Source organism: Aristolochia californica, unplaced genomic scaffold (assembly GCF_029961685.1).
Source record: "Aristolochia californica isolate CCGP_79_NKW_82.1479 unplaced genomic scaffold, dmAriCali1.0.hap1 SCAF_3, whole genome shotgun sequence".
In the NCBI taxonomy this organism is placed as follows: Eukaryota; Viridiplantae; Streptophyta; class Magnoliopsida; order Piperales; family Aristolochiaceae; genus Aristolochia; species Aristolochia californica.
Genome location: NW_027181992.1, coordinates 32,120 through 57,808, shown reverse-complemented (window position 1 = coordinate 57,808; position 25,689 = coordinate 32,120). Strand labels below are relative to the sequence as shown.

General features: G+C 37.8%; 3 protein-coding genes across 5 annotated transcripts; all 3 read right to left on the bottom strand.

The window, feature by feature from the left end:
• Positions 1-1,861: 1,861 nt before the first annotated feature.
• Positions 1,862-17,815, bottom strand: LOC137958671 (alkaline ceramidase). Of its 2 annotated transcripts, XM_068805756.1 has the most exons (4): positions 17,666-17,815; positions 17,061-17,111; positions 16,435-16,793; positions 1,862-2,634 (listed from the first exon to the last, which is right to left on the bottom strand). In XM_068805756.1, the coding sequence occupies exons 3-4, from the start codon at positions 16,689-16,691 to the stop codon at positions 2,121-2,123; spliced, it is 771 nt and encodes a 256-aa protein (XP_068661857.1). In that variant the 5' UTR covers positions 16,692-16,793; positions 17,061-17,111; positions 17,666-17,815; the 3' UTR covers positions 1,862-2,120. The 2 variants fall into 2 exon arrangements, with proteins under 2 accessions (XP_068661857.1, XP_068661856.1); XM_068805755.1 differs by lacking the exon at positions 17,061-17,111.
• Positions 17,816-21,591: 3,776 nt separating this feature from the next.
• On the bottom strand, positions 21,592-24,156 carry LOC137960227 (pentatricopeptide repeat-containing protein At1g32415, mitochondrial-like). Of its 2 annotated transcripts, XM_068807781.1 has the most exons (3): positions 24,032-24,156; positions 23,180-23,925; positions 21,592-22,821 (listed from the first exon to the last, which is right to left on the bottom strand). In XM_068807781.1, the coding sequence occupies exon 3, from the start codon at positions 22,784-22,786 to the stop codon at positions 21,830-21,832; it is 957 nt and encodes a 318-aa protein (XP_068663882.1). In that variant the 5' UTR covers positions 22,787-22,821; positions 23,180-23,925; positions 24,032-24,156; the 3' UTR covers positions 21,592-21,829. The 2 variants fall into 2 exon arrangements, with proteins under 2 accessions (XP_068663882.1, XP_068663881.1); XM_068807780.1 differs by having other exon boundaries at positions 23,180-24,156.
• LOC137958494 (pentatricopeptide repeat-containing protein At1g32415, mitochondrial-like) lies at positions 22,813-24,058 on the bottom strand. The gene is made up of 2 exons (XM_068805544.1): positions 22,874-24,058; positions 22,813-22,821 (listed from the first exon to the last, which is right to left on the bottom strand). Exons 1-2 carry the CDS (start codon positions 24,056-24,058, stop codon positions 22,813-22,815), a joined length of 1,194 nt encoding a protein of 397 aa, XP_068661645.1.
• Positions 24,157-25,689: the final 1,533 nt, after the last annotated feature.

The following is a 25,689-nucleotide window of genomic DNA, read 5'->3' as shown; positions in this document are numbered from 1 at the left end:
AAAACTAGCAAGGAAGAACAAGAGATTGCAAGGACACCAAATTTTTAGCAAGTGAGGCAGCCATCTGATTGGCTTATCATGGATTATGACTTCAAATACAAAGATAAAGACTAGCAATTTCACTGATTTTGTGGAGGAAGATCATCTAACTTGGAACACCACTCAATGACAACACTGAACCTCTTGCAACCCGAAGTTGACCACCAAGTAAGGAACTGAAGGTGCTTTTAGGCCCAATCGAACTATGAATAAACCAAAGCTGAAATTAGAGGCCACCTCCATGGTCATAAAACATCCATTAAGCACTTCTTGGGCCCCTTGGTTGCTGAAGGTGAACTCTACAATTGTAATCAATTGGATGAAAGAAAAACATATCCTTTATGAAGGCAAGAGCACTTTTTGAAAAAAATAGTAGATTTATGAGGTCGGTGGTGTCTTCATCCATAATTTTTTGCTTAAATGGCTAGCTCAAAACGAGGGTCAGGATAAAACAACCCAAAAGAGTAAGATTTAAAACCGTGAATTTGTAATAATCATTATATCCGTCTGGAAATGTCCCTTTCTGGCAAGTTGATTGGCCATTTCATTAGCCTCCCTTAGTATATGAGACCAGGTGATATTCATGCCAAAGGATAACTCGTCAATCTGGGTGAATTCCTGATCAAATCTCCAGCTGCATTAACAGTCCCCTTTGGCCCAGGCAATGCTACTTCTTAAATCCCCAACCACCACCAGGAGAGTGCAATATTGAGCACAAATTGAGCCTGTTTTACCCGAATTGGTAATTCCTAGCGAGCCATTATATGATATTAAGGCATTGTTGTAGTAATCACTAACCTCTCCCTCATACCCAACAGGTTGCTAAATGAGCTTCCGTCAAAGTTCAGCTCCAAGTATCAGGGGGAGGGGACCAACCTGTAGAACTCCAAGTACTCCAAATCTTAATGGATTAAGATCTAAATCCCATTTCCGTTTTTCAAATAATCTGTTTATTTGCTATTCTTGCCTTTTTTAAGATAAACCCTTTTATATTTGCAATATTTTTGTCTTTCTTATTAATTATATAATATTAATTATGTTTAGTTCGTCTTGCTTGATTAATTTACTATTTGTTATGTATCTTTTATGATAGTTAATAACTTGATACTGTTAGTATTTTTATTTATCAACGTTTTTGAAGTTCGTTTAAATTGAGCATGAAATTACTAAGCTAGTCTTTGAAAACGAAAACTCAACATGATATTTTAAATTATATTAAAAATTTATGTAATAGTAATCAGAATTATTTAACTCTTCGTTATCACTAATTATAGTTTGTGCAACTAGGAGGGGAGAGTTGAGTTAGACAAAACTCAACCCAAAATGCCAGGGGTTTGGCCACTCACACAAGTCGGGTCCAAGGACCAAGGTGAAGGGAAGTTCTCCAGCCCTATCCATTAAATTTAATTTTCTAAGAATATAAAAAAATTGAAAAACTATTAGGCCAAAATAATGATTGATAAAAGTTTGATGTTTTACTGGCATGTTCTCAGCAATTAAAAATTAAAAAAAAAAAGATCAAACTTCAAGTGAGAAAGAAACATTACATTATATTTTTAGTTTTTATTTATAAATATACATATTCGCTTTCATTTATCTCACTCACTCGATGCTTTGAGCATCTTTAATTTAGTTTCACTAGCTACAAGTTTTAAAAATCCATTGAAGAATTTTTAAAACCACAATTTTAAAATTCAATCTTAATAACCACTCATAGATGAAATCCTCTATCAGCAGAAAAGTAATTCAATTCCAGCTTCGTTTTTATGATGCATGCGAGTTGAATGCACTGGAACAGAAAAGTATAGGAACACTACGAGTGGATCATTGTCAGAAGCATGAAAATCTACTCCTGATATGGTACATTGCAAGAGGCTACTTTACAGTGAAGTACAATGAAGATGGCCACATCATTCCACACAATGTACGTCCAAAACCCTACCACTTGCTCATCCAAACAACCCAGAAACAACTAAATACAAGAAAATAGAATAAAGATAAAACATCGAAATACACTTCTTGGTAAGGCAATAGAAACAAACACCTGCTCCTCTCTCCATCATGCATCCACCTCCCACCTGTTACTGAGTTTTTGGCTTTTGAATCTCCACATATGGAAAGAATCGCAAGAAGTAAATAACCTGAGGATTCCATCCTAGTTGTTGAGCACGACAAAACATTAGAAATGTATTTGCAAAGTACGAACTAAAGCCCATAAGCACATGCCAAAGTGCGTGGCCTTGTGGGTTGATAAGCCAGTCTGATACTCCGTCACAGAACATGCGATCAAGCAACCAACAGAGGCTTGCTAGAGAAATTGTCAGCACATAAAATTGCGCTAACCGCTTGGCAGTCCCTTCCTTTGTGTATATATAATACTTGTACATACGAGGAACACAAAGAAGAGCAAGAATTATATAATGCACCTTAAAGCCAATGCCAAAACGCACTTGTGAATGAACAATAGCGAACACTGCACCATACAAAAACAAAAAGGTTGGCATCGTACTCCTGTAATGCCAATCTGGTGAGTAGAGGACATAAATGTAGAGCAGCATCTCCCAGACCATTGGTGTTTCATCACTTTGCTGTAATCTGAAAGATAGGGTGAAAGACTTAAGTAATGACGACGGATTGATATTCACAGAGCCCACACCCAAATTAATTGATATTTCACTATTCAAGCTAAAAAACAAGAGTGAAGAATATTGTGCCCTGAAACTAAAACAGCTTTGTCACCAGAATGATGAAATGCCCATTTTTTTTTATAAAGATGTAATATATTAACAAGAAAAAATTTACAAAGGAAGAGGGAGCAGATCCCTAACAACAAGAGATTGAAGAAGGGACGCTCCCTGCTTGGCAAGCACATCTGCTACCGAATTTGCAAATCTCGAAATGTGACATACAATAAAGTAATGAGGTAATATCTAAAATCTTCTGAAAGATGTCCCAATGCCTCCATGGCGGAAGGGAAGCACGCTGGCACCAACCAATGACTACCTTGGAGTCCCCTTCAATGTGAATTGGACCACTGCAGTTGTCTCTGAACACGCGAAGCCCATTAAGAAAGGCCATATAGCTTTGCCGACGTAGAATCGGAGATGCATAATAGACTAGCATAAGAGAAGCATTGATTGCCAAATGGATCCGAAATCACACCCCCAAAGCTAGCGATCCCCGGATTGCCAAGAGAAGAGCCATCAAAATTCAATTTTAAGTAACCAACCTCTAGGGAAGTCCACTCTTTCATTACTTGAACCTTGGTCCCAATGTGCATTCTTGCCAGATTGCTCCAGCGAATGGAGATGCCCTTGAAAGAGCAAAAAGGTTTCTTAGTCAGAAGCCAGGTGGACATTTGCCCCGTCACTCTTTCTGCTACTCTTGCCTCATTTTCACTTTTAGCATCGAACCGCCTTCTATTATGTTCATTCCAAAGCCCCCACAGCACGAAACTAGCGCAGGCGAAGATCATCATTTTACCGAGACCAGGAAGGGGATAGCCAATGATCGACTTGCTAAAACAGATCAGATCAATAGATATACAGAATTGCACCCCCAACTTGCATAGGACAGAGGTCCACACATTCCATGAGAACTGGCACAAGAGCAGAGTATGATTGGCGGATTCAGCCTCATTGTTGCAAAAAGGACATAGTGGGTCTATAGATGGGTGACCCCTTCTTCGAAGCACATCTGCCGCAAGAATCTTACTTTGGCAAGCATTCCACATGAAGAATTTAATCTTTGGAGGGGTACAAAGACGCCAAACGAAGTAGATATCGTGCTCACTTTGCGTCGAATCCCAACCAATAATGTATCTGTATGCAGATGAAACTAAGAATTTTCCGCTTTTGTCAGGCCACGAAATGTGCTTGTCTGCATTGGAAGGCCTCACTCTGACGTGATTCAAAGAATCCATTAAACAACTTGCGTCCATAGCCTTCATATCAGAAAGACCCCTTCGAGGATGTAGGCTCAGACCACCCCCCTCAAAGGCATCGGCTACTGAAATTTCCCTTTGTGCGGAGAGAAGGAAAAGATTTCTAAAAGATTCCTCAAAGGTTCTTGCCCCGTCCACCAAACATCCCAGAATTTTAGAGATCATCCGCTGCCAACAAAGAATCTACAGGCTAAGGAAAATTACTAAAGAAGCAAGTAAAGAGATCTCCATATTGAGGATAGCCCTCTCCAATTTCCTCCAGACATCCACCATGACGAATTCCAACCCAGCTTGGCACGAACCATATCCTTCCTAAACCCTAAACCCTGAACTCCAAGTACTCCAAATCTTAAAGGATTAAGATCTAAATCCCATTTCTGTTTTTCAAATAATCCGTTTATTGGCTATTCTTGCCTATTTGAAGATAAACCCTTTTGTTTTTGCAATATTTTTGTCGTTCTTATTAATTATGTTTAGTTCGTCTTGCTTGATTAATTTACTATTGGTTATGTATCTTTTATGATAATTAATAACTTTATACAGTTAGTATTTTTATTTATCAATGTTTTTGAAGTTTGTTTAAATTGAGCATGAAATTACTAAGCTAGCCTTGAAAACGAAAACTCAACATAATATTTTAAATTATATTAAAAACTTATGTAATAGTAATCAGAATTATTTAACTCCTTTTATGAATCGCAACTTTAGAGGGAACGCCCACTCCCTTCTACCAAAGCTTGAACCTACATCCCACCATCCATCAATAAGAGCTTCAAAATTTTCCTCCATTAACCATGAGTTTTCGAAACGGAAAGGCGAGGGCCCCCATTTTTCGAAAACGGTAGTCAGCAAGATAGGCCAATGATCAAACCCTACCTTGTTGAGAACTCTCCCAGTGACATTCCCAAACATCTGCAGCCAGTCATGGCAAGCCAAGAAACGGTCCAATTTTGATAGTATGGGCTGCTGCTGGATGTTAGTCCACGAATTCTTCCCGGACAGGGGAATCTCATCCAACACACACCCGCCAATGAAGTCTGAGAAGCCTCGCACCGATGGAGGTTTCTTCTCATGACAATATCTAATAGCATTGAAATCCCCTACAAAGATCCACGGGAGATTCCAATTCTACTAAAGCGAACTGAGCTCTTCCCAGAAAAGACTACGATCCCTGTATCTGGTTGGACCATACACTCCGCCCACACACCAAATTCTGCCGAAGTAGAGATCTCTAAACTGAATACCTAGAGAGAAGCGGCCCTCAATGACATTAATAGAGTCAAAAAATTTCGAGTCCCAGGCTACAAATATACGTCCGGAGTGGCCAATAGCATTCACAGTTGCCCACTTAATTGAGGGGCACGACCAGAACTCCTTGGCAATGGCATCTCTTGCACTTTGTTTCTTGGAAGATAACTATAGAAGGCTTGAATTGAGAATGGAAGCTTGATATCATGCCGCGCTTCCGGACAACACAACAAGATCATTTGCTACCTCGGTTTTGGACTCCCGACGCAGTACTGTCCCCAGGCAGCTGACCTTGATAAACAACGCCCATTAGGCGCACCAATCGCATTATGTGTTGCCATGTCTCTTCGTCATATTAATGACGCTCCACTTGGAGTTCCTCCACAAGATGAGTAGATCTGTCGTTGGGGGGGGGGGCGCTATTCTTATAAAGCATGATTGCATAACTCATGTCAAATCATTCTGCAACACAGCCTAACATAATAATGGGCTGATCTCAAGTGACACACATAAAAAAATGCAATATATGATTGGTGATTCTACACACAATTTGGACCCTCCAAACAACATAACCTACATAAACTATTTCAGAAATCAAATGACTCTCCCCTTTGTGGACCTAAACATAGGCTCTTCACAAAGTGAAATATCCACATAGCAAGACCACATACATGGAGTTTGAAAAATCCAAACACTGTTTGGACCATCAAACAGTAAGGCATAGCACGAACGACATCACAATCACATAATCTTAACCCTTACCCAACATAGTCAGGACAACCCTCCAATAATGATGATAATGAAAAACAACACCTCCTTCCTGCCCCTCAAACCAACAACCTAAAAAAAGTTCCAGCATAAAAAACAAACAGTTAACCTGCAAAATTTTAGTTTACCATTTGGATTGGTAGTTTGACAAAACATTTGCTTTAAGTTAAGAATCGAGAAAAATTTTGGTCTTTGAAGTGTCGCTGTGACTTGGCTGAGTGCCTCACATGCTCTGTTCTCCATGATGCCTGCATCCATCTGCATGCTAAGGCTGCTGATTGGCACGCACTCCTTCTGGTGCCTTACACATCATCCAAGCTGCTGCCCTCGCACAACTGAACAACATGCGAAAGGGACAAGGAACCCATCCAGGGTTCCAGAGGCTACTACACAGCCGCATCATGTTGTGCAAGGGAACCCAGAAGTTTCTTCTTCAAACAGTCCCTCCCACTAAATGACTGCCGTCACAAATGAAACAGGCAAAGCCCTCGCACAACTGAACAACGTGCAAAAACCCATCCAGGATTCCAGAGGCTACTACACAGCCGCATCATGATGTGCAAGGGAACCCAGAAGTTTCTTCTTCAAACAGTCCCTCCCACTAAATGACTGCCGTCACAAATGAAACAGGCAAACTTCTTGTCCTTACCTTTGCCTTCCATCCCATCCTTTCTTTCATATTCCTTCTTCCGATACTTGCCTCGATTCAGAAGCTGTCTTGTCCATCGAGTCAGTGGCATTCTTGCCCCTCTAACCAAAATTCCCCTTAGCCTTCATAGAGAATTCTACAAGCTTTTCTGTCGTGGCTAGTACCACAGCTAAGGTCTTAACCTGCATATGCTTATACTCCTACTCCACCCATGCTAGAGTCCCAACATGAAAGAGAATAGATGGACCTCATAGAGCCTTCTTTTGACCCCAATTAAAAAGAGTCAACCCCTGTAGGAGACAGAAATCCCCTTTGGCCCATGCAATGCAACTTCTTAAATCCCTAACCACCACCAGGAGAGTGCAATATTGAGCACAAATTGAGCCTATTTAGCAAGGCAAGCACCTCCATTTTACCCAAATTGGTAATTCCTAGCAAGCCATTAGATGATATTATAGCATTGTTGTAGTAATCATTAACCTCTCCATCATACCCAGCAGGCCTTGGATTGCTAAATGAGCTTCCATCAAAGTCAGCTCCAAGTATTAGGGGAAGGAGGGGACCAACCTGTCGAACTCTTGGGCTTAAAATTGATAAAGAAGCCAGTGAATTCCAACTCTCTCTCATAATGGCAATCGAGAAGTCTAGCCATTCAGGAGAGAGTTTCGACAATTGGAGTATGGTCTAGATCAAACACTCAATAACTTTGCACACTGACCAGGTTTATCCGAAAAAGTGCATCCATTCTTTTCTACCAAATAAACCAAGGAACCACATACATAGTCATTCTCCACAATAGCCTTCCCACCCTCAAAAATCAGGGATGGAAACTGTAATGCAAAAGATAGCCCAATTTGTTTAGTGTAAGAGTACCAAATCTCACGAACAAATGAGTAAAAGAACAAATGATGATTGATAGATTATGATTCGGTGTTACAAAGTTTGCAGTTTGGGTTATTGATGTACATACCTTTGTGTTATAGCTGCTTGCATATGAGAGTACTTTCTTTTCATTAAGCATAGAGAAAATAACTTGCCCTTTTCAATGCAGTTGTTGGGTAGTTGAAGCAATTATTCGTGACCTAATGATCTGATAGTAACAAGTAGCGGAGAAGACCCCAAAAGTGGCAGCTGTCCAAATGACACAATCCACTCCCAAACCTCTATTGTACAAGTCGTCAAGTTTCCAACGAAATTCACCACTTGGACCATCTCCCGATCAAAGAGAATGTCTAAGGTTGAGGTTGAGGTTGAGCTTCTAGCACTTGCAGCCAATAGGATCGATCAAATGGCTAACATAAACTAGCTGTTAGAGCAGCAACTAGACTCCAGTCATGATTTCCATCAATTATTCCTACAGGATGCACAAATGTGATTTGTATATGCTGATGCAGTTATGAATCACAGCTGTCTTTCTCTGGTCATTCAAAGCCCTCATGTTCTATGAGAGCTTCTTCATGGGTCAATGTGTGAGCTTTTGATTGTTGACAAGGCCCATCCCAAAAGGTTCCCATCAGCCTTGTGCCCTCTCCAATTTGCATATCAAATTCCTCCACTAGGTGCAGAATCTTGGCCTTGATGACATATTCAACCTCCTCTAGTTGAACCATTTGGATTGGGACAATGTCCAATGCCTCTTCTTTCACCACAATGATCTCGTCATACATGATTGCTTGACCGCTTCGTTTTTGCAACTACAAACACCATTCTCGCCCATCTGTACAGCATGCAATCATGGAAGGAGATCGTTGGATGAGGGAGAATTTAGCCCATCAACTATTGAATGAAGCCTCCATTAGGAGGATTTCATAAGACCCAGACCGGAGAGATTAATACAAGGGATTCGTTGTCAAAAGTATGTTTGCATAACTTAGGATCTTTCCACCAGCTCCAGCATATGGGCCTCTGCTGAACTATGGCTTTCTTCTCCATCATAAGTGTTTACTCACTAAAGAAATCTCTCTGCTGCTTTTCTATCTTAAGCTACCCCTTTCCCCTTGATCTTCTCAATGGTTCTGCTTCTCATACGTGTCCCCACCTACCCTGTAGTGATGATGCAACTCCTATTGGGCATGTGTTGATCTCTTGTGTTGGGGATCATGCTCCACTAAAAAATTCGTGAGTGTATATTCATTTAATGTGCTTGTTGAATTTTCAATACTACCAATCTCTCCCATCACTGCATATAGGTTAGTCCAACTCATGGATTCAATAGCTAAGAAAAATTGTGGGCCCAAGCTGCACCGCTAGCGATTGCTCCCCTTAGTTTGATTGAGGGCCCAAACTGCCCACTAACTTGATCAATCTAACAAACTCCCCACAGCACGCAACATTCGCTAACATCATCCAAGTCATACTCGCATTCTCTCTGTTGCACCACGTCAACTTGTGCAAGCTGGTGCTCCTTGCAGTCACATCTCCTTCACTCACAACCGCCTAAAGAGGTGTTGAGACACCGTATGCTCTAGAGCCTCAGCAAGTTATTATCACAACAACGGGCAATTCTCGGTCTCCTTGGCCTACCGCCATCTTATGGGATGGACTCGGCCACCCGCCCCCCACCTAGTAGCTTTTGTTTGGCGCCTCTCAGCCCCACCCAAAGTGAAGTTTTCTCTCTGAAGTGCCTTCCGCAACAAGATCGTCACTGCAGACAATCTTATTAGGTGTGGTAACACCACTCCCGATCCTCTCTGCCCCTTCTGTGGGATGGAGGCTAAAACTATGAGTCACCTTCTACTCCATTGTGGCTTCGCCAGGAAGGTCTGGATTTACATGGTTGACAATATGGGTCTCAACTTCTGCATCCCACTTGACCTGAGCACCATGTGTCGTTTCTCTTTAGGGACCGGCCTTCCCAGCCGAGGCAAGCTTCTGTTGGCTGCCTGCATTGCTTTCATCCCTTGGTGCCTTTGGAAGGAGAGGAACTCCAGACGGTTTGACTGTAATTTTCGCTTTGTTGCTGGACTTACACTGCCACAGGGCTCATCTCTACATGGATCCGCACCCGAAAAGAATTCACATGTCTCTCTTGTTCCCAAATTTGCACCAGCTGGAAGATTATTGCTCAAATGTCCGTCCCCTCTGCCCCCTCCCCAAGTTGTTGTTTGGGAGCCTCTTCCCACAGGACATTATAAGCTGAATTTTGATGGTAGCGCCTTCGGGAACCCAGGTTTTGTCTGGTTTTGGCGGGGTGATTTTTTATCCGGGCGGCTCAATAATATTCTCTTACTCTAGCCCTCTCGGAATTGCTGACTCGACCACTGTTGAGCTATCTGGTCTCCTTCACGGCTTGCGTATTTTTCAAGACTACTTCACTGGGAGGGAGACTCCAAGGTCGTCATCAGATAGTGCTCCACCTCATCCTTCCCCCCATGGAGTCACTGGCAGATTTTTCTTGATATTTTGGACATTGTATCCACCATTTCTTGTACTTGGTCTCATGTACTTAGATCAGCCAATTCGGCTGCCGATTAGCGTGCTAAACTGGTAGCCCCCCCCCCCCCCACCACCTTTTCAATCTCTTGTTGTTTGGGGAGGTCTCCCTTGAAGTATCTTCCCTTTCTTTGAAATAAAATTATCATCATTTCAAATAAACAAAGCAATGAATTATCTTCAGTTTTGCATAGTCTAATCTCCTACAATCGATGGCATCCTCCTCCAATTCAACTAATGCTCTCACTATTTCTGCTATAGCGCTCAGTGTGCTCTTACTTCAAATCTCAACTGTTTTTTTTTTTTTTTTTTTGCAATAATATATCAATCAAAGGGGACAAGCAAACAATGTATTACCATGGCCATATGTCAATCAGTATCGACATAGTCCCTTTTTTCCAAAGAAGCAGAACCTTCTCATGTTCCTTCAGAGGCAATGACGAAAAGAAATTTCAAAGGTCTAAGGAAGACCACCTTTGGTTGTTGGTGGAGATTCCATGGAGTTATGCCTAGTCTACAAGCTTAATGGGGTCCCAATTGTCCTTTGTGGTCCTCCCAACTAGACAACACTAAAGAAAGATGACCCTCTCCTAAACTGATTTGGGATCCATGAGAACATATTTTTCACTCACAGTGATCACCGTGCTTGCTCTACCTGCCGCCAATCCCTTACCAACTTGAGCAACTTCAACATATGTCTCTTGAGGTTTTACTCCAAAAAGCGGTGGTGCGAGTGAAAGAAGCATATGTGCATCAATATTGTGCTTCCTCCAATTTTGTTCAAGGATTTATGTAATAGCATTATAACATTTTACCATATAGAGCCCTAGATTATCCCTAAGTTGGAGGATGTAGGCAAATTCATCTACCACCACAATTCTCACTGAACTCAACACCGTTACCCCTCATCTCCATTGTACACAAAAAAGGAAGACCAAGTGGCCATTCCAAATCTCTGTCCTCCTATTTTCTTCCATCGTTTTTCGTATCTACTTAACCGTCATCACCAGTGAATGCACGGGACCCCAATGAAATCATTGTAACAAGATGATTTGACAAAGATTTTAATTGTTTCCTTATCACCCATTGGGATCCCTTCCACAAACACCCTTCGTTATCCATTTCGGAAGTGAAAGATAAGATATTTGCTGCTACTCCATTTCAGCTCCTAATAGTCACCCACTTTCCCTCAACAAGAACATTTGTTCGTGGATCCTAGGCAAGTTGTTTGCCATAGAGTCGGGTCCCTGCTTTGCTAGGAAGCCAATTTCAGGTTCTTCTCTCCTATTTCTCTCTTCTTCATTTTCACTCCCACAAACAGACAAAGCCTTGCGCCATCTCGACAACTCCCAGAGCCTCGGCACTTCTCACCACTTCGTTGCCTTCCAAATCGCCTTAATGTCACTATCTCAATCCTATTATGCTTGTCTTCATTCATACTTTAAGAGAAGTGTGTCATCAACTCCTTTGAGAAGAAAATTCCTACTACATTTTGTCAAGGCAGCTCTCTTCACCTTCTATGAGGCTTGTTCTCTCCATCCTCCATTATGTTCGATTTAATAATTTTTTATTCATTCAATTTTAAATTTAAGAAAAAAGGTCTTAACACAAAACAATGAGTATAGAGCGCCTCATAACTGAAACTTGCACAATCCAGGATAAAGCAAGCAGATTAAGCACAACAATTGCTTGAAGTAGCAAGCTTATCAACACAAATGCCACCTAAATTTAAAGCAAGGGACAGAAATGTTGAAGCCATCTCCTCAAATCGAGAGGGAAAAAGCAAGAAAGTGACACAAAAAGGCCTTATACAGAGATATGATGGCCCAGTTGACATTATTGAAATGGTTGTCAATCTTGTATACAGGCTAACCTTGCTAGAGTTTTATGAAACCCAACAATTCGAGCAAGAAGATGAAACCACCTTGAACAACAAGGTGGAAGGCCAAATGAAGAACTAAAGGACATCCTACTAGTTGGTGAAATGGAAGTTCCCTAGAAATCAGGGCAAAGGTAAAAATTGGTATTTTTAAGAGCTCATCTAATCCTAAATACACTCAACGAAGACATCAAAGAATTGAAATGGTGGACCCCTCAGATAGCTGGCTCAAGCAATAAAACACAAATTGGACTAACACCACATCAAGTGCAGTTGCAGTATTGGCAGAAGGCAATTCGGATGTAGAATCTACACAACATGAACAAGAGCATAATGCTAGTGGGAAGCGCTCTGTTAAAATATAGGTAGATTGATTGGATAGCATCCATAATTGCACAACACAGAGATAGATAGCAACAACATCACAATGGCTGTAACTTGCAGTAAGGGCTGTCAAACATAAAAGCAATGCATGTTGGCATTCAATGACAAGTTGCAAGATTTCAATTATTGCATGAGATAGTTTCAAAAAGTGGCAGATGCCCTTAGATTGCATGGCAAAACATGATACCTGCCAAAGTATTGGAAGATTGGATCTTTTTCTTTGAGAAAGGTATATTTCTATTCAAGGCAAGCCAAGAACAAAATAACAAAACAAATAGACACTAGCAAAAAAGCTCTCCCTTAACAATGAAAGATTTGAGGGAGGCTCTTTGTTTGACAAGGGAATCAGCTAAAGCATCAGCTGTCCAAGGAACATGAATCCAAATACAATTAAGTGAGGAGAAAATATCAATAATTTCATGAAAAAATTCCAATGGGACCAAGCGCGTCAACAATCTTCAAGCACCAACCAATAAAAGTCTTCAAATCACCCTCAATAAGGACCTGGCCACTAAAATGATCACAGGAAACGAGGAGCCCATGAAGTAACGCATGCAAATCAACCTAAGTGGAATCCGAGAAGCCAAGGGACCCACCACAAGAGCTAAGAATTGTCCTTCAAAACCAGCTTAAACAGGTTTGCCAAATGTGCAGCCATCAAAATTTCAACTTCAAAGAATCCCTAGGGGGCGAGCACAATCCAAGAAGGTTGGAGGCATAGAGGAGGCAACCACTTGGGTAATGGCTTGCTAATTCTCTATCAGCAGAAGACTTCCAAGGTTTGATTTGTGAGCTTGTGAGGTCAGACCAGTAATACGAGTAGTAACCTCATCCACCGATGAGAATTTGCTGTTGAAGCGCCTGTTCAGTCCATAGGCCTCGAGTTCTTTACCCAATCCAGGCAAACACAGACCCCTCCACATTTGGCTAGCAGTGGAAAGGTCACTAGAGATGCAGAATGAGCACCAGTTTCATTGAAAAGATTGGTTCAAACCATCCAAGCAAACTGATAGTGCAGGGGAATGTGATTAATTTTTTCTTCCTCATTGTGGCAAAAAGGGCAAGTCAGATCAGGTATAGAGTTTCCTCTTCTTCTCAAATTTCCAGCTGTTAGAATTTTTCCAAGTGAAGTACTCCAAAGGAAGAATAAGATGTTAAAGAGGCCCAGATAATTTTGCTCATAATGATCAGCACTAGAGTCCCCTCCCATGATGAAGTAATAGGTGGACTCCACAGAGAATTTACCAATTTTGATAAGAATCCAGATCAGTTTATCGGCCTGCTGGGGTCTGTTTATAATGTCCTCAAGGGATGAGAATAGAATGCTGGCCAAGATTGCTTCATCATCAGTCAACCCTCTCCTAAAATTAAGATTCCTACTGCTATTGGCACTCAAGGATTCAGCAACTGTAATGTCAGGGTAGCAGGCTAAAGTAAAAAGATCCGGGTAAGCTTCCTTTGAAGGACCACATTCCAATAAATTGTCACTCCAGAAATTGATTTTCAGTCCTTATCCAGCATAGAACTTGATAGCAGAGGTGAACTTAGATAGCAGCGGGTAGAGTGCTCTCCAAAGAAGTGAGAGACTCAATCTTGTGCGTCCTGAAATCCACCAAGGGGAATTCCATTTGGAAGATTGGCAAAGAGAAAAAAAGTATTGGACAATTAGTTTAGCTACAACTTAGGAATATAACCATTGTGTGGGACATATGGTGAGGTAGTTTCAGCCACTACTAAGTAGTTTCATATTGAGGCTATAAATATTCCCAAGGACTTGCGGAACAGGAAAGGCGTTATTTGTATATTTTAAGTCAGTAACTACCCTCTTCCTCCCTTTCTATATCTCTCTCTTTGTCTCTCTCCTCTCTCCTCTGCCGCTCTCCCCCCTCTCCCCCAAAGGACAATAAGTTGCCTTAGTTACCCTAGTTTACAATGAAATGAGTAACTGCTGACATATTTATCATAGTTCTCAGACATTTAGTGATATTTATTTTGTTCTTGAATATAAAAGATCCACAACATTATCGAGTTTCATCCCTTTTCACAACATGTAGGCTGTAATCCTGATGCATCTAAAATGGTCTCCATGTCTCCTTTTCTTTTGCTTTAGTTTGCTTCTTCATACATTGTCTCTAGCTCTCACTCCTTACCAATTAAATAGGTCATCACATGCCTAAGGTGTTTATGAGCATTTTACCTTCACCTATGAACTTTTCATACATACAGATATAATTTCCATACTAATAATATCAATTAATCTTATTTTACTTTTCTAGTGTTCAAAATATCCGAATGTAGTTTGTTCATTACCAGCCAAAGTTGATGTTCAACTAAAATCCACGACAGACATGTATTATTGTGTACATATATGTATACTTCATAAAGATATATGTATATCAATATGCCTCAATCCAAGCCAACTAAACCTAAATCTGAATTCTCTCAGTCATTACTGAACCTGACCCTCAAAAAAGAATTAAACCACTCAAAAAACTCAATGCTAACTCTGCTTTTTTTCAAGTATGCTCAACCAGGCTTGGTTAACCCAAAACCAAATCGCACCCGTAGAGGTATGCCAGCTCAATCCACCTGTTTCTCATTTCAAAGGTTCTAAAATTTTGAGGTACATTGAAGTGCAAGATGTCTACATTAAATAAAAGAAGCCAAATATTGGCACCAAGAAAATATGAACTATCACAGCATCCAAGAACTCTATAATGCCTACATTCTTTCTACCCAAGCTAACGAAATTTGTGCCAGGACTTCTTTTTACCCAAACATAGGAATTTACAAGTGTAATAAATAAGGTAAAGGACAATATAGTGTGGCCCTCTAAAATAGAAATACAGAGACACAGCCAAGCTGATACATTAAAGCTAAAAGGTCAGTCATACAACTGAACCATAATTTATAGCCTCATAAATTAAATTTGATCCTGAAATGAATTCTTCTTAACAGGTTTATCTTTGAATAGTCAACTACTTATAATTGCATTCTACAAAGGGTAAGCTACTCTTATGCAAAGGAAACACTACAGAGGACAAACCAATAAATTATAGTGAGAAGAAGTCATACCAACCTGAAACTATACGCATGTGAGGAGTCTAATCTAATCCTATGAAGATTGTATTTTTACCACTGTCGGTCCATATAATCTCTTATAGAGGAAAATCATGAAAGACAGGAGTATAATTCATACTAGGTAAATAAATCAAAATAAAAATCCCCTTTTTTCAGTGACAGTTGCATGCAACTTTAAAATACTAAACAATAATTGGAAACAGGTCAGAAGCCCATTCTTTAAGAAGTATGTACAAGTAAAATACATGAATAAAGAAAAAGACAGAGAAAGAATAAAAAGTAAGAAAACAAATTTCATTTCTAAGACACCCTACAGATTTGTTGCTCATTATTTTTAGTTCTTTTTATTTAAGAGAACAAAATAAATCAAATTCACTTTTAAGATAGAGTTAGATTTAAATCAAATTAAGAAGAACAAAAGCACCAAATAACCACTTATCTAGGTTCAATTTAAGTATAAAATTAGGGGACTCTTTACAGAAGATTTCAAAACTTCTGACTAAACTAGGACATTCTTTCGTTTTAATAGGCCAACAAATGCTTATTGCTGTCAGTATTATAGCAGCCTTAAACCACCATGTTCCCCTAGCCGCAAAAGCCATCCATTCAGTTATATCATTTACAACGTTAAATCTGCTCTAAAATCAAAAGGACACCCACATATTGCACAATAGAAGTGGTAGAAAAACTTCTTATCAAAAGCAGTTCGATTTAGAGCACAATCCCAATTACTAACCCAAGAAAGTGTGGTTAGATGATCTCGGCCAACTCTTTCCTGATATAATTATCATAACTATTGAAAGATTGGAAAAGTAATGGATATTGCAGAAAAGATTAATACAAAATTACAAAAATGGAATGAGCACAACAATGAATGACCATGTAAATAAGTTACCTAGAACCCTCAACTAATACATGACCCTCGTTTTTTTTCTTTTTTTGAATGATGACCTTATTTCTGCACTCCAGATCAAAAATTGCACAAAATAAAAGATGTGAAATGCTACTTACACGTGTTGTAGTGTCGCATGGTATAACATGCTCCCAATGGCAAGTATCATATTAGAAATATGAAGGATACTAAATCTTTTCTCGAACCTTTGCCGTAAAGCATTTACAAGACCAACGAATGCCAAAATAATGCAAGGAACATTGGATATGGTGTTGTAGAACTCTGCAATATAAGAAGAACGAGCATAATTTTTCTCACACCACTCAGTGGTAGAAGTGACAGGACCCCAAAAACTTGATGCTGTTGTATCACCCATTACTTGAACACTTCTACACTGCCAAAGCCCAAATAAATGCAATAGAAGCGCCTTAAGCAATAGAAAGCAGCAGAAAGTTCAGTCCAACCACAAAACATGAGCCTGAAAAAAGAAAATAGATGGTAACTTAGTACATGTACCAACATCAATTTATAAGATGAATTATCATATGACCAATAAATGACACTTACACCTTCTAAATGGCTATGTTCCCTAACAACTAAAAGAAATGAATTTTAAAGTGGGCTATGAATGTGTGGATTTCAGGAAACATGAATATTTGTGAAACAAAGAACAACAACATATAATAAAACGAAATGTAAAAATCAATAGGACTTCACAACTAACATTAACTAGACAAATTAGTACCTTGTTCATATATGTGCTTGGCATATATCAAGACGGAACCTCAACAAAAACCTGAATCCTCAATTATAATGGTTTAGATAAGAACACTGGAATTAACAACTAGTAATCACAGTAAAAGAATAACATATTCGACATTAAAAAATAACATATTCATTGCAAATTTATCAGTATACCAACAACAATGACGAGAGTCTGCCAATAATCAGTGCGAAAATGACTTAGACCTAGGTCTTGGGTTCAAGCCTCACCAGGGTAAAGGGTTTCAACATTCCCAAAGATAAAAATTATTAGTAATAACGTAGAGAACAATAATGTGAACTCGGAATAATGTTATATAAAACCAAAATAAACAACGAATGGATTAAACAACATCAATAAGTTGCGAATCTATCTTAACAACCAGACCCTAGAGAGAGCATTGAAACGGTTTTTGTGGAAAAATAACATAAAGAAAAAAGGGAAATCCTAAGGCAATGAGAACGAACAAGTATGGTTCACGAAGGTCTGCGCGGATCACAAAGCTGCTAACAACCAGTTCCAAACATCAACTAACATGAAAATTAAATATCCAAATCGCCAAACCCTAAAAAAGAAAGAGATTCTACCAAGATGAGATCGAAGAGATGACCAGATTGAGAACCGCCAAACGAAAACTCTTTCCCTCCCTCCTGGTTCTTTTACTCAAGGTATCAATTCGCTCTCGAAAGCAGGTCAGGACAGAAAGGTCCCAGGAGCCATCACGGCTACCTGATTAAGTTGTGGAAGAAGGCCGTACAGAACGCAAATGTTCGACGTTTTATCTATTTCTCTCTAGAATGGTTAATTACTCTCGATACCCTCGAGACATGTGCAAATTAGTCGCGGCAACGGGTTGGGTTAAACGATGAACCAACTAAATCCGACCAGATCGACCCGACTGGACTGACTTTGAGCGGATAGAATTTCTCCTTTAGGGGGGTTAGTGTACAGTGTACGTGCAGGGGGGGTGGAATGGAAAGTGAAGAACTTTCACTAGGGAGAGTGAGATGGAATATAAAATATTTGTTTATGTTAGTGTGTAATGGAAAGTACAATATTTGTTTATGTTAGTGTGTAATGAAAAGTACAGTGTAAAATACTTGTTTGTATTAATGTGCACAATGAAAAATATGGTGTAAAGTACACAGATTATTTATTAAATAAAATATTTTGATATATCTGACTTTCAGAAAAAAAAATAATACAAATATAACTCAAACAGGGTTGGGAGGCACAAGGGAATTACACTCGCTCCCCCGTGCTGCACGTGGGAATATCTAAGTTGTTAATGATTACATAATATAATAATTATTTATTAATTTTTAACTACTCAAATAATTTATTAACTATTTAAGTATTAATCAATAAACATATTTTAGTCATTTATATTACAACTATTATGTTTTATTTTTATTACCATAAATTCAACATTAATTAAAATACACATTTCACTACTATACCAATCATTAATCATTAATTTTTAGCCAATAATTACCATGATTTGATTAATGAATTATTAGGTGTCTACTATCAACCACTAATTAGTTATTAATTACTTTATAAACTGCTTCAGTTACTTACTAGAAATTAAATATTAATTAAGTCTTCGTTGCTAATTACTATTAACAATGGTAATGTTAGATTTCTTCGAAAATTCCACCTGGTTGCCTTGAAAATATTACCAATAAATCACATAAGGAAACAAGGGGGTCTATTTTGTCTACTGATGTCTGACGGCTACCGCGACAGAGACCCAACTGTTGCCATGCCGGAAAATTGTTTGAGCACCAAGGAATGAAATAAATATTGAGAGAAACTGAGGGAGAAGAAGAGGAAACAACAAGCACGGGAAAATACATTGTAGAGAGACTATTAAGCGCTAAAATCAAACACAAAAAATTACACAGGATGGTCAAAAAAGGAGGAAGAAGATGAAATTGAGAGAGGAAGAAGGGGGATGGGGACTAAGAAGCGTCATGATTACCTCCCAAATAGTGAAAGACATAGGATGGATATAAAACGGGAAACAACAAAGGTCGTCGGTGCTTGGGATGGCGAGAGGAAGAGAATCGAGCGCCGGAGATAGGTCGCATAGAGGGCGATTGAAATCGCCGAAGGTCGGTCGCAAGCGAGAGAAACAAAAATTTTCTCTGAAACCCTCGTTCGACAGAGCCCTCTCGACAGCCCTAGCCCGAACACCTGATGTAATTGAGGGAGGGAAAGTGAATTCAAAGCTCGACCCCCTCTAAATTCACTTTCCCTCCCATTATGCCTAAAACTGGGAAAAGTGAAATACAATTGTATTTTACTTTTTCCCTGCACTTACGCTGGGCACTAATGACTTTTGGCTCCTTTTACCCAGCGTAAGTGAAATACATTTCACTTACAGAGGGCACTAACAGGGTCATAGAGTCGGTTTTACTGACTCTGACCCACATCATCTACTTGCAAGTTGCATGGTTATTTTAATAGGTTTTAATGTTTTATGGTTAATTAACTAATATACGTTAATTTTTACTACCACAAATATATTTTGTATATAATTTATAACTAATTAGTTTCGTTCAGCCAAACCTAAAATTTCTCTCCAAAAAAACCCACCATGGTGGGGATGAGTTGGATTTAACGAACCTGTGACAAAATGGGTTTTAGGTCAAGTTCCTAAGGTGAGTTTTCAAATAGCAAATGATTATGGTACTCATTTACAAAAATTGTTATGAAGTATACGAGATTCTAAAATATATATTATTAAAATATAAAAAAATTTAGTAGTCTATGTGAGATAAAATGGAAGAAAAATATAGTTTATTTTACTTGGATATGCATGAAAAGATAGAAATATTTAAATTTTTTATGATTAATATTTTCTCTAAAGTTTCTATTTCTTTTATTTTCTCTCCAAATTTCATCATTTTGTGAAAGAAAAATTATTAACTAAGATTTTCTCTCCTATTTTATTTTCTCTTAGTGATTCTCTATTGCCAAACAATAAAAATAACTTTCCCATCTCTTTTTTACTTTTTTTTTTTTTTGTTCCAAATAGACTTTAAAGTTCTGTTTGGAACACAAAGTGGAGAGAACAGAACAGAAAGAGGAGAAAGCAAAAATAAAAGAAAAAAAGGTTTATTTTCTTTTGTTTGGATGCCCATGGAAAATGAGAAAAAAAATAGAAGAGAAATACAATTACTCTTGTTTGGATACATGTGTAAAATGAAATATTTTAAAAAAATTATGATTAAAATTTTCTTTCAATTTTTTTTCTTTTTTTCCCCAAATTCCATTATTTTGTGAGAGAAAATTACTTCCTCTCTTATTTTATTTTCTCTCAATGATTTTCTCTACCAAACAACAGAAAATCTATTTATCTCACTTTTTTTTCTTTTATGAGGGTTCCAAACAAGCCCTAAAGTAAAGGGATTGTCGTCAATAGAATTAATTTGGTAAGTAAAAATTCTGCTGACACAACTCTACTAGTGAAAATAATATTTTCATCGGTAGAGTAACTTAAAAAAACTCGAGTGATGGGAACACTGCAGGGATTTTTTCTTTTGATAGAATTATTCTGCCAACAATTTTTTTGAGAAAATTGTTTTTTCTGTTAAAATTTTTTCATCAAAATAAATTTGTCAAATAAGTTTTTTCCATTTTCTTTATTTCATTGAAATTTTGATTTAGCGGGGAAGGTTTTTAATAACTCTATTAACAAAAACTTAACTATGTTGCTACAAATCTTCTTTTACGGCAGAAATAAAATTTTGTCAAGAAAGTTTGATTGAAGGTTTTTAGATTTCAATTTCCCCTTTTTCAAATGTCTTATTGAGAAGGATGAGGTGATGTTTAGTGAGAGTGAGGGAGAGGATAGTCTCCCTTTATCTATTTTAGGGTTTAGGGGTTCTTGGATGGCAGCGAGTACAGTGATGTAGGCTAGGCGTGGGGGGGAGGGTGTGCGACGGACGAGGCACATGTGGGTTTTTGCTTGCCAAGGTTCAATCAGGAAAGCAACGCCATAAGCAATGCAGGCGGGGTCTTTAGTAGGGGGCTCAGGTGGGGGGCGGGGGCTGGCTCGGGTGCACTACAAGTCAGCGATGTAATATAAAAGAAATTTAGTTAAACAATAACAATAATTTAATTAATTAAATAAAAATATTATAATATAATTCTATAAACTAAAATTTTAGGAAATAAAAGTAATTATAATAATTAACCTATGATTAATTTAATTAATTTAAATCAATTAAAACAGAACTTAAATAATGAAAGTATATTTAAGTAAATTATACGAAGTAACTAAAATTATGTCATGAATATAACTATGTAATCTTGGGAAGCACCCATACAAAAGCATTAAATTATAATAAATATTTCTCATAATTATGTTTTCATATTTAAATTTATAATTTAAATTTTTCATAAAAAAAATTAAAAGCGATTTTCTTTGTTTAAATTACTTTGTTTAGGTAATGTAACTTTTTTAATAATGTGTATAAATGGCGAGTAAAATAAAATGCTACTAATATTTTTTTTACAACAAAGAGAATACAAACCCAATTACGTACAAGTCCTTGACGGAATGACTATAATCAAGACATACAGTTTAATACACTCCCTATACGATACTCATCTACTGAGTGCACAATGCAAAAGCAAGAACACGGTCTAGTAAAAGTAAAGTAAATCCAAGCGCTCATCCAAATAAACTCACCAGAAACTATCAAGAGAAGATTATGTATGATGTGATATGATTTCCTTTACTAATCGTGAATCATCAGTCTTCTAAGAACACATAAAACCTCGTTGCTTTGTGGATGGGAACCATCCCCTGACAAAAAAACATGCACTGCTCCCTTCAACCGAATCCAACTGCAACCAGGAGACTTCCTCAAACCCTTCATACGCATTGTCACACTCAGCAACTCTTCTTTTCTATGCTCACCATTTGCTACATAAATATTACGTAACAGGATGTGTGCAGGAGCATTCAACGGTTCAAGCTGAAGGACTCGTTTTGCCACACGTCTCGCTATAACCACATCTTTAACCCCAATACTACACATTCCAAGCAATGCACCCCATATGGCATGTCCTGGCTCAAATGGCAACCCTAGTACAAATTGCTCCGCCTCTGAAATCCTCCCCGCCCGCCCAAGCAGGTCTATCATGCATATATAATGTTCCATGTCTGGTCGAATAGAGTATATTTTATTCATGGAATTAAATAATTCCCACCCTCTATCAGTCAAACCAGAATGGCTACAAGCAGTTAAAAGGCCGAGGAAAGTTACAGAAGTTGGTTTTATACCATTGCTTTTCATTGATTCAAAGAGTTCAAGAGCTCTACCACTGAGTCCATGGTGAGCAAAACCAAGGATCATCGAGTTCCATGAAATAACGTCACGAATCATCATTGAGTTGAATATGGAAGCTGCCCCATTTATATCCCCACATTTAGCATACATGGAAACAAGAGAATTGTTAATGACAGGATCAGATGAGAAGCAAGATTTATGTACTATACAGTGGAATTGCAGACCCAGCTCAAGAGAAGCCAGTGCACCAGAAACACTGAGAAGAGTCGAGTAAATGGAACTTAAAGGAGTAACACCTGAAATTTGCATTTCCTTGAACAACTCAAATGCCTCACTGAATAACTCATTTTGAACCAATCCTGATATCATCACTGTCCAGGAAACAGCATCCCTAAGAGGCATCTTAACGAAAAGGAGGAATGCATCTTTTATATGCCCTGCATCAAAAGACCCAGAAATCATTAAAGTCCATGATATTTCATCTCTTACGGGAACTGCGTAAAAAAGATTCTGAGCTTTTTCAAACTCTCCAATACTCATATAGCCATTCATCATAGAATTCAACAAACCAGCATCACAAAATGGCAAAGTCTTATTAAACAAATACTTAGCAGTATCCATCATTCCAAAGCGGGAATACATATAAATCAAACTTTTTAACAATTTTAGGTCTTGGATGCAGAAGCACAATTCACTTACGACCAGATACCCATGTAATTTTCTCCCAAACCTGTCAAAACCCAATGCAGCACATGCATAAAAAAGAGAAATAAACGTTTCTTCATTTGGTTGTACCTCATGGTTCTCCATCATGTCAAGAAAGAGCTGCAATGCCTTTTCATAAAAACCATTCCAAGCAAACCCTCCAATCATAGCTGTCCATGAAATCACATTCTTCCTGGGCATTTTCATAAAAAGATTATATGCCTCTTCGACCTCCCCAATTCGACAATACCCTGAAACCAAACTTGTCCAAGTGACCACATTGGGAGCACTCACCATCACATCAAACAAATGTCTCGCTTCTCCCATTCGCAAATTTTCAGCATAACCCGAAATTACGATGTTCCAGGAAACCAGACTCCTCTCGGGCATTCTATCAAACAAAGCTCTAGCTTCATCCAACTCACTGTTCTTCACCAATGCAGAAATCATAGAATTCCAAGATACCACATTTCTTACAGGCATAATATCAAAAAGTCTCTTCGCCTCGTTAATCCTTCCGTGACGAGCAAGCCCACATAAAATACAAGTGTAAGAGACCACGTTTCGTTCTGGCATTTCGTCAAATAGACGAAGGGCTTCAAAAATTCTACCATAACAAACATAGGCAGAGAGCATTGAATTCCAAGTGACAATATTGCGTTCGGGCATGACATCAAACAAAGATCGAGCTTCATTAATAAGGCCATGTCGTGCATACTCTGTGAGTGTTGCAGTCCAAGTAATGACGTTGGATGGCTTCGACGGCATTCTGTCAAGTAACAGACGTGCTTGGGAAAGCCTTCGGTCATATAAAAGCTGAAAAAGCTTGGAACCATCTGCACCATGCACGCCAGCATCCACAAATGGAGAGAGTCGAGGGCAAAAGTTGGTAACACGAAGAGAATAATAATAGTGTGTGAACAAGGAAACAAAATGCCGAACCTGTCGTGGACTGAAATGGAAGATCATTTAGCAGCCAGAACTCATCCGTCACCGATTTACAACTCTGGAGTCATCCTGCTCTGCTCCGGGCAAAATTTGGAGATTCGAGCTATCGAACCAATCCGTTGAAGTCGACACATGTGTAACGGAGTCTAAAATTTGCACGAAATCAGTTATAATTCTTGTTACGAATTAATTGTCAATTTATAAAAAAAATATATTTTAATGTAACAATGAAATTTTAATTCAAAATTTTAAAACTGAAATCAAATTTCAAAGACAAAGAAACTACATTTCCTATAATACCTACTGATGACACTATCTTGATCAGGATAAGTAGATGTGTCTATAACTTAAAAGAAGGTTGATCCGATACAAAAAATCATTATTATTATTATTTAATATTTATTAGTTATTACTTATATTAATTACATATTTATTCAAAATTTTAGTTGTATTCTTATTATTATTATTATTATCGATTAGAAATAAATTAATACTTATTAACTATTTTGAGAATATATAATAATTGTTATACGTCATAATTACAATTACACTATACTTATTAGTTATTAATTATATTAATTATATATATTTATATTATTATTAACTATTGTTATGAAAATATTTCCTCAAAAAATTGATTAGAAATAAAATTGATTTATTAATTATTTTTAATATATATTACAAATATTGACTATAATAATTATCATACTTAATAATTACTACTACTCTTTTAGTACTCAACTATAAAATTAATACTTTTTAGTTATTACTTATATTAGTGACAATTATAAATTTTAGTTATTATTATTATTAACTACTATTATCAAATAGTTATTACTCTGAAATCAATTTTTTTTCATTTCATAACAAATCATAACATAATTTATACTTATTTAATAATTAAACAATTAATATGTAACAAATTAATAATTATGGTACTACTTTAGCTAAACTTAGGGGCCCTAAATTGGGGCATAATATCCCTTAAACCCTAATTTTTTCCTTGACATAGGTGCATTAAACAACTCAGCAACATTAATAAAAATTAATAAAATAATATTAATAAATGTAAAAAATACTAAAATATATATTTAACAATGAAATAATTCCTAAGAAAAAAGTTAACAAATACATCACCTTAAATGGAACCAGAAGGGTCAATGGAAATGTGAGAGTCTCAATCTGATCTTGTCGTTCGCAATTGGTTGATGATGGTTTGACACAAAAACGACTGAAGGGGTAAAAGAAAATAGCTGAAATGGTTTGGTGCGACTCAACCAGGCAAGCCATCATTCCTCCGTAAACCTCAAACTTGGTAAAAGTTGGCTTCATAAAAAATGGCGCCGTTTCTCCTTCCCAAAGAGGCAACACAGGACATCAACAATACAACTATTAGAATATACATACCATTTATCTTTTTTCTATTTATTATTTTATTATTTCATTACACTGTATTGTATGTATTTCATTATTATGTATTTTTTATCTTTCCATCTTGATGTATAAAGATCGTTGTAATTTCGAAATCAATGAGAAATCAAAAATCACTTTTTCACTTCGTCTTCTCGGTTGTGCCTCCCCGACGGTCAGAGCTTAACGGCTCTTTCGTATTTTAAGCTCTAACATGGTATTAGAGCGAATGATTCTCCTCC

Coding starts and splice junctions, on each gene's coding strand:
- LOC137958671 (XM_068805756.1), bottom strand. CDS start 16,691: ATGGGTGATACAACAGCATCAAGTTTTTGGGGTCCTGTCACTTCTACC. Junction 2,635..16,434: donor CATGCGACACTACAACACGT/GTAAGTAGCATT, acceptor CCTATCTTTCAG/ATTACAGCAAAGTGATGAAA.
- LOC137960227 (XM_068807780.1), bottom strand. CDS start 22,786: ATGCCTCTTAGGGATGCTGTTTCCTGGACAGTGATGATATCAGGATTG.
- LOC137958494 (XM_068805544.1), bottom strand. CDS start 24,058: ATGATCTTCCATTTCAGTCCACGACAGGTTCGGCATTTTGTTTCCTTG.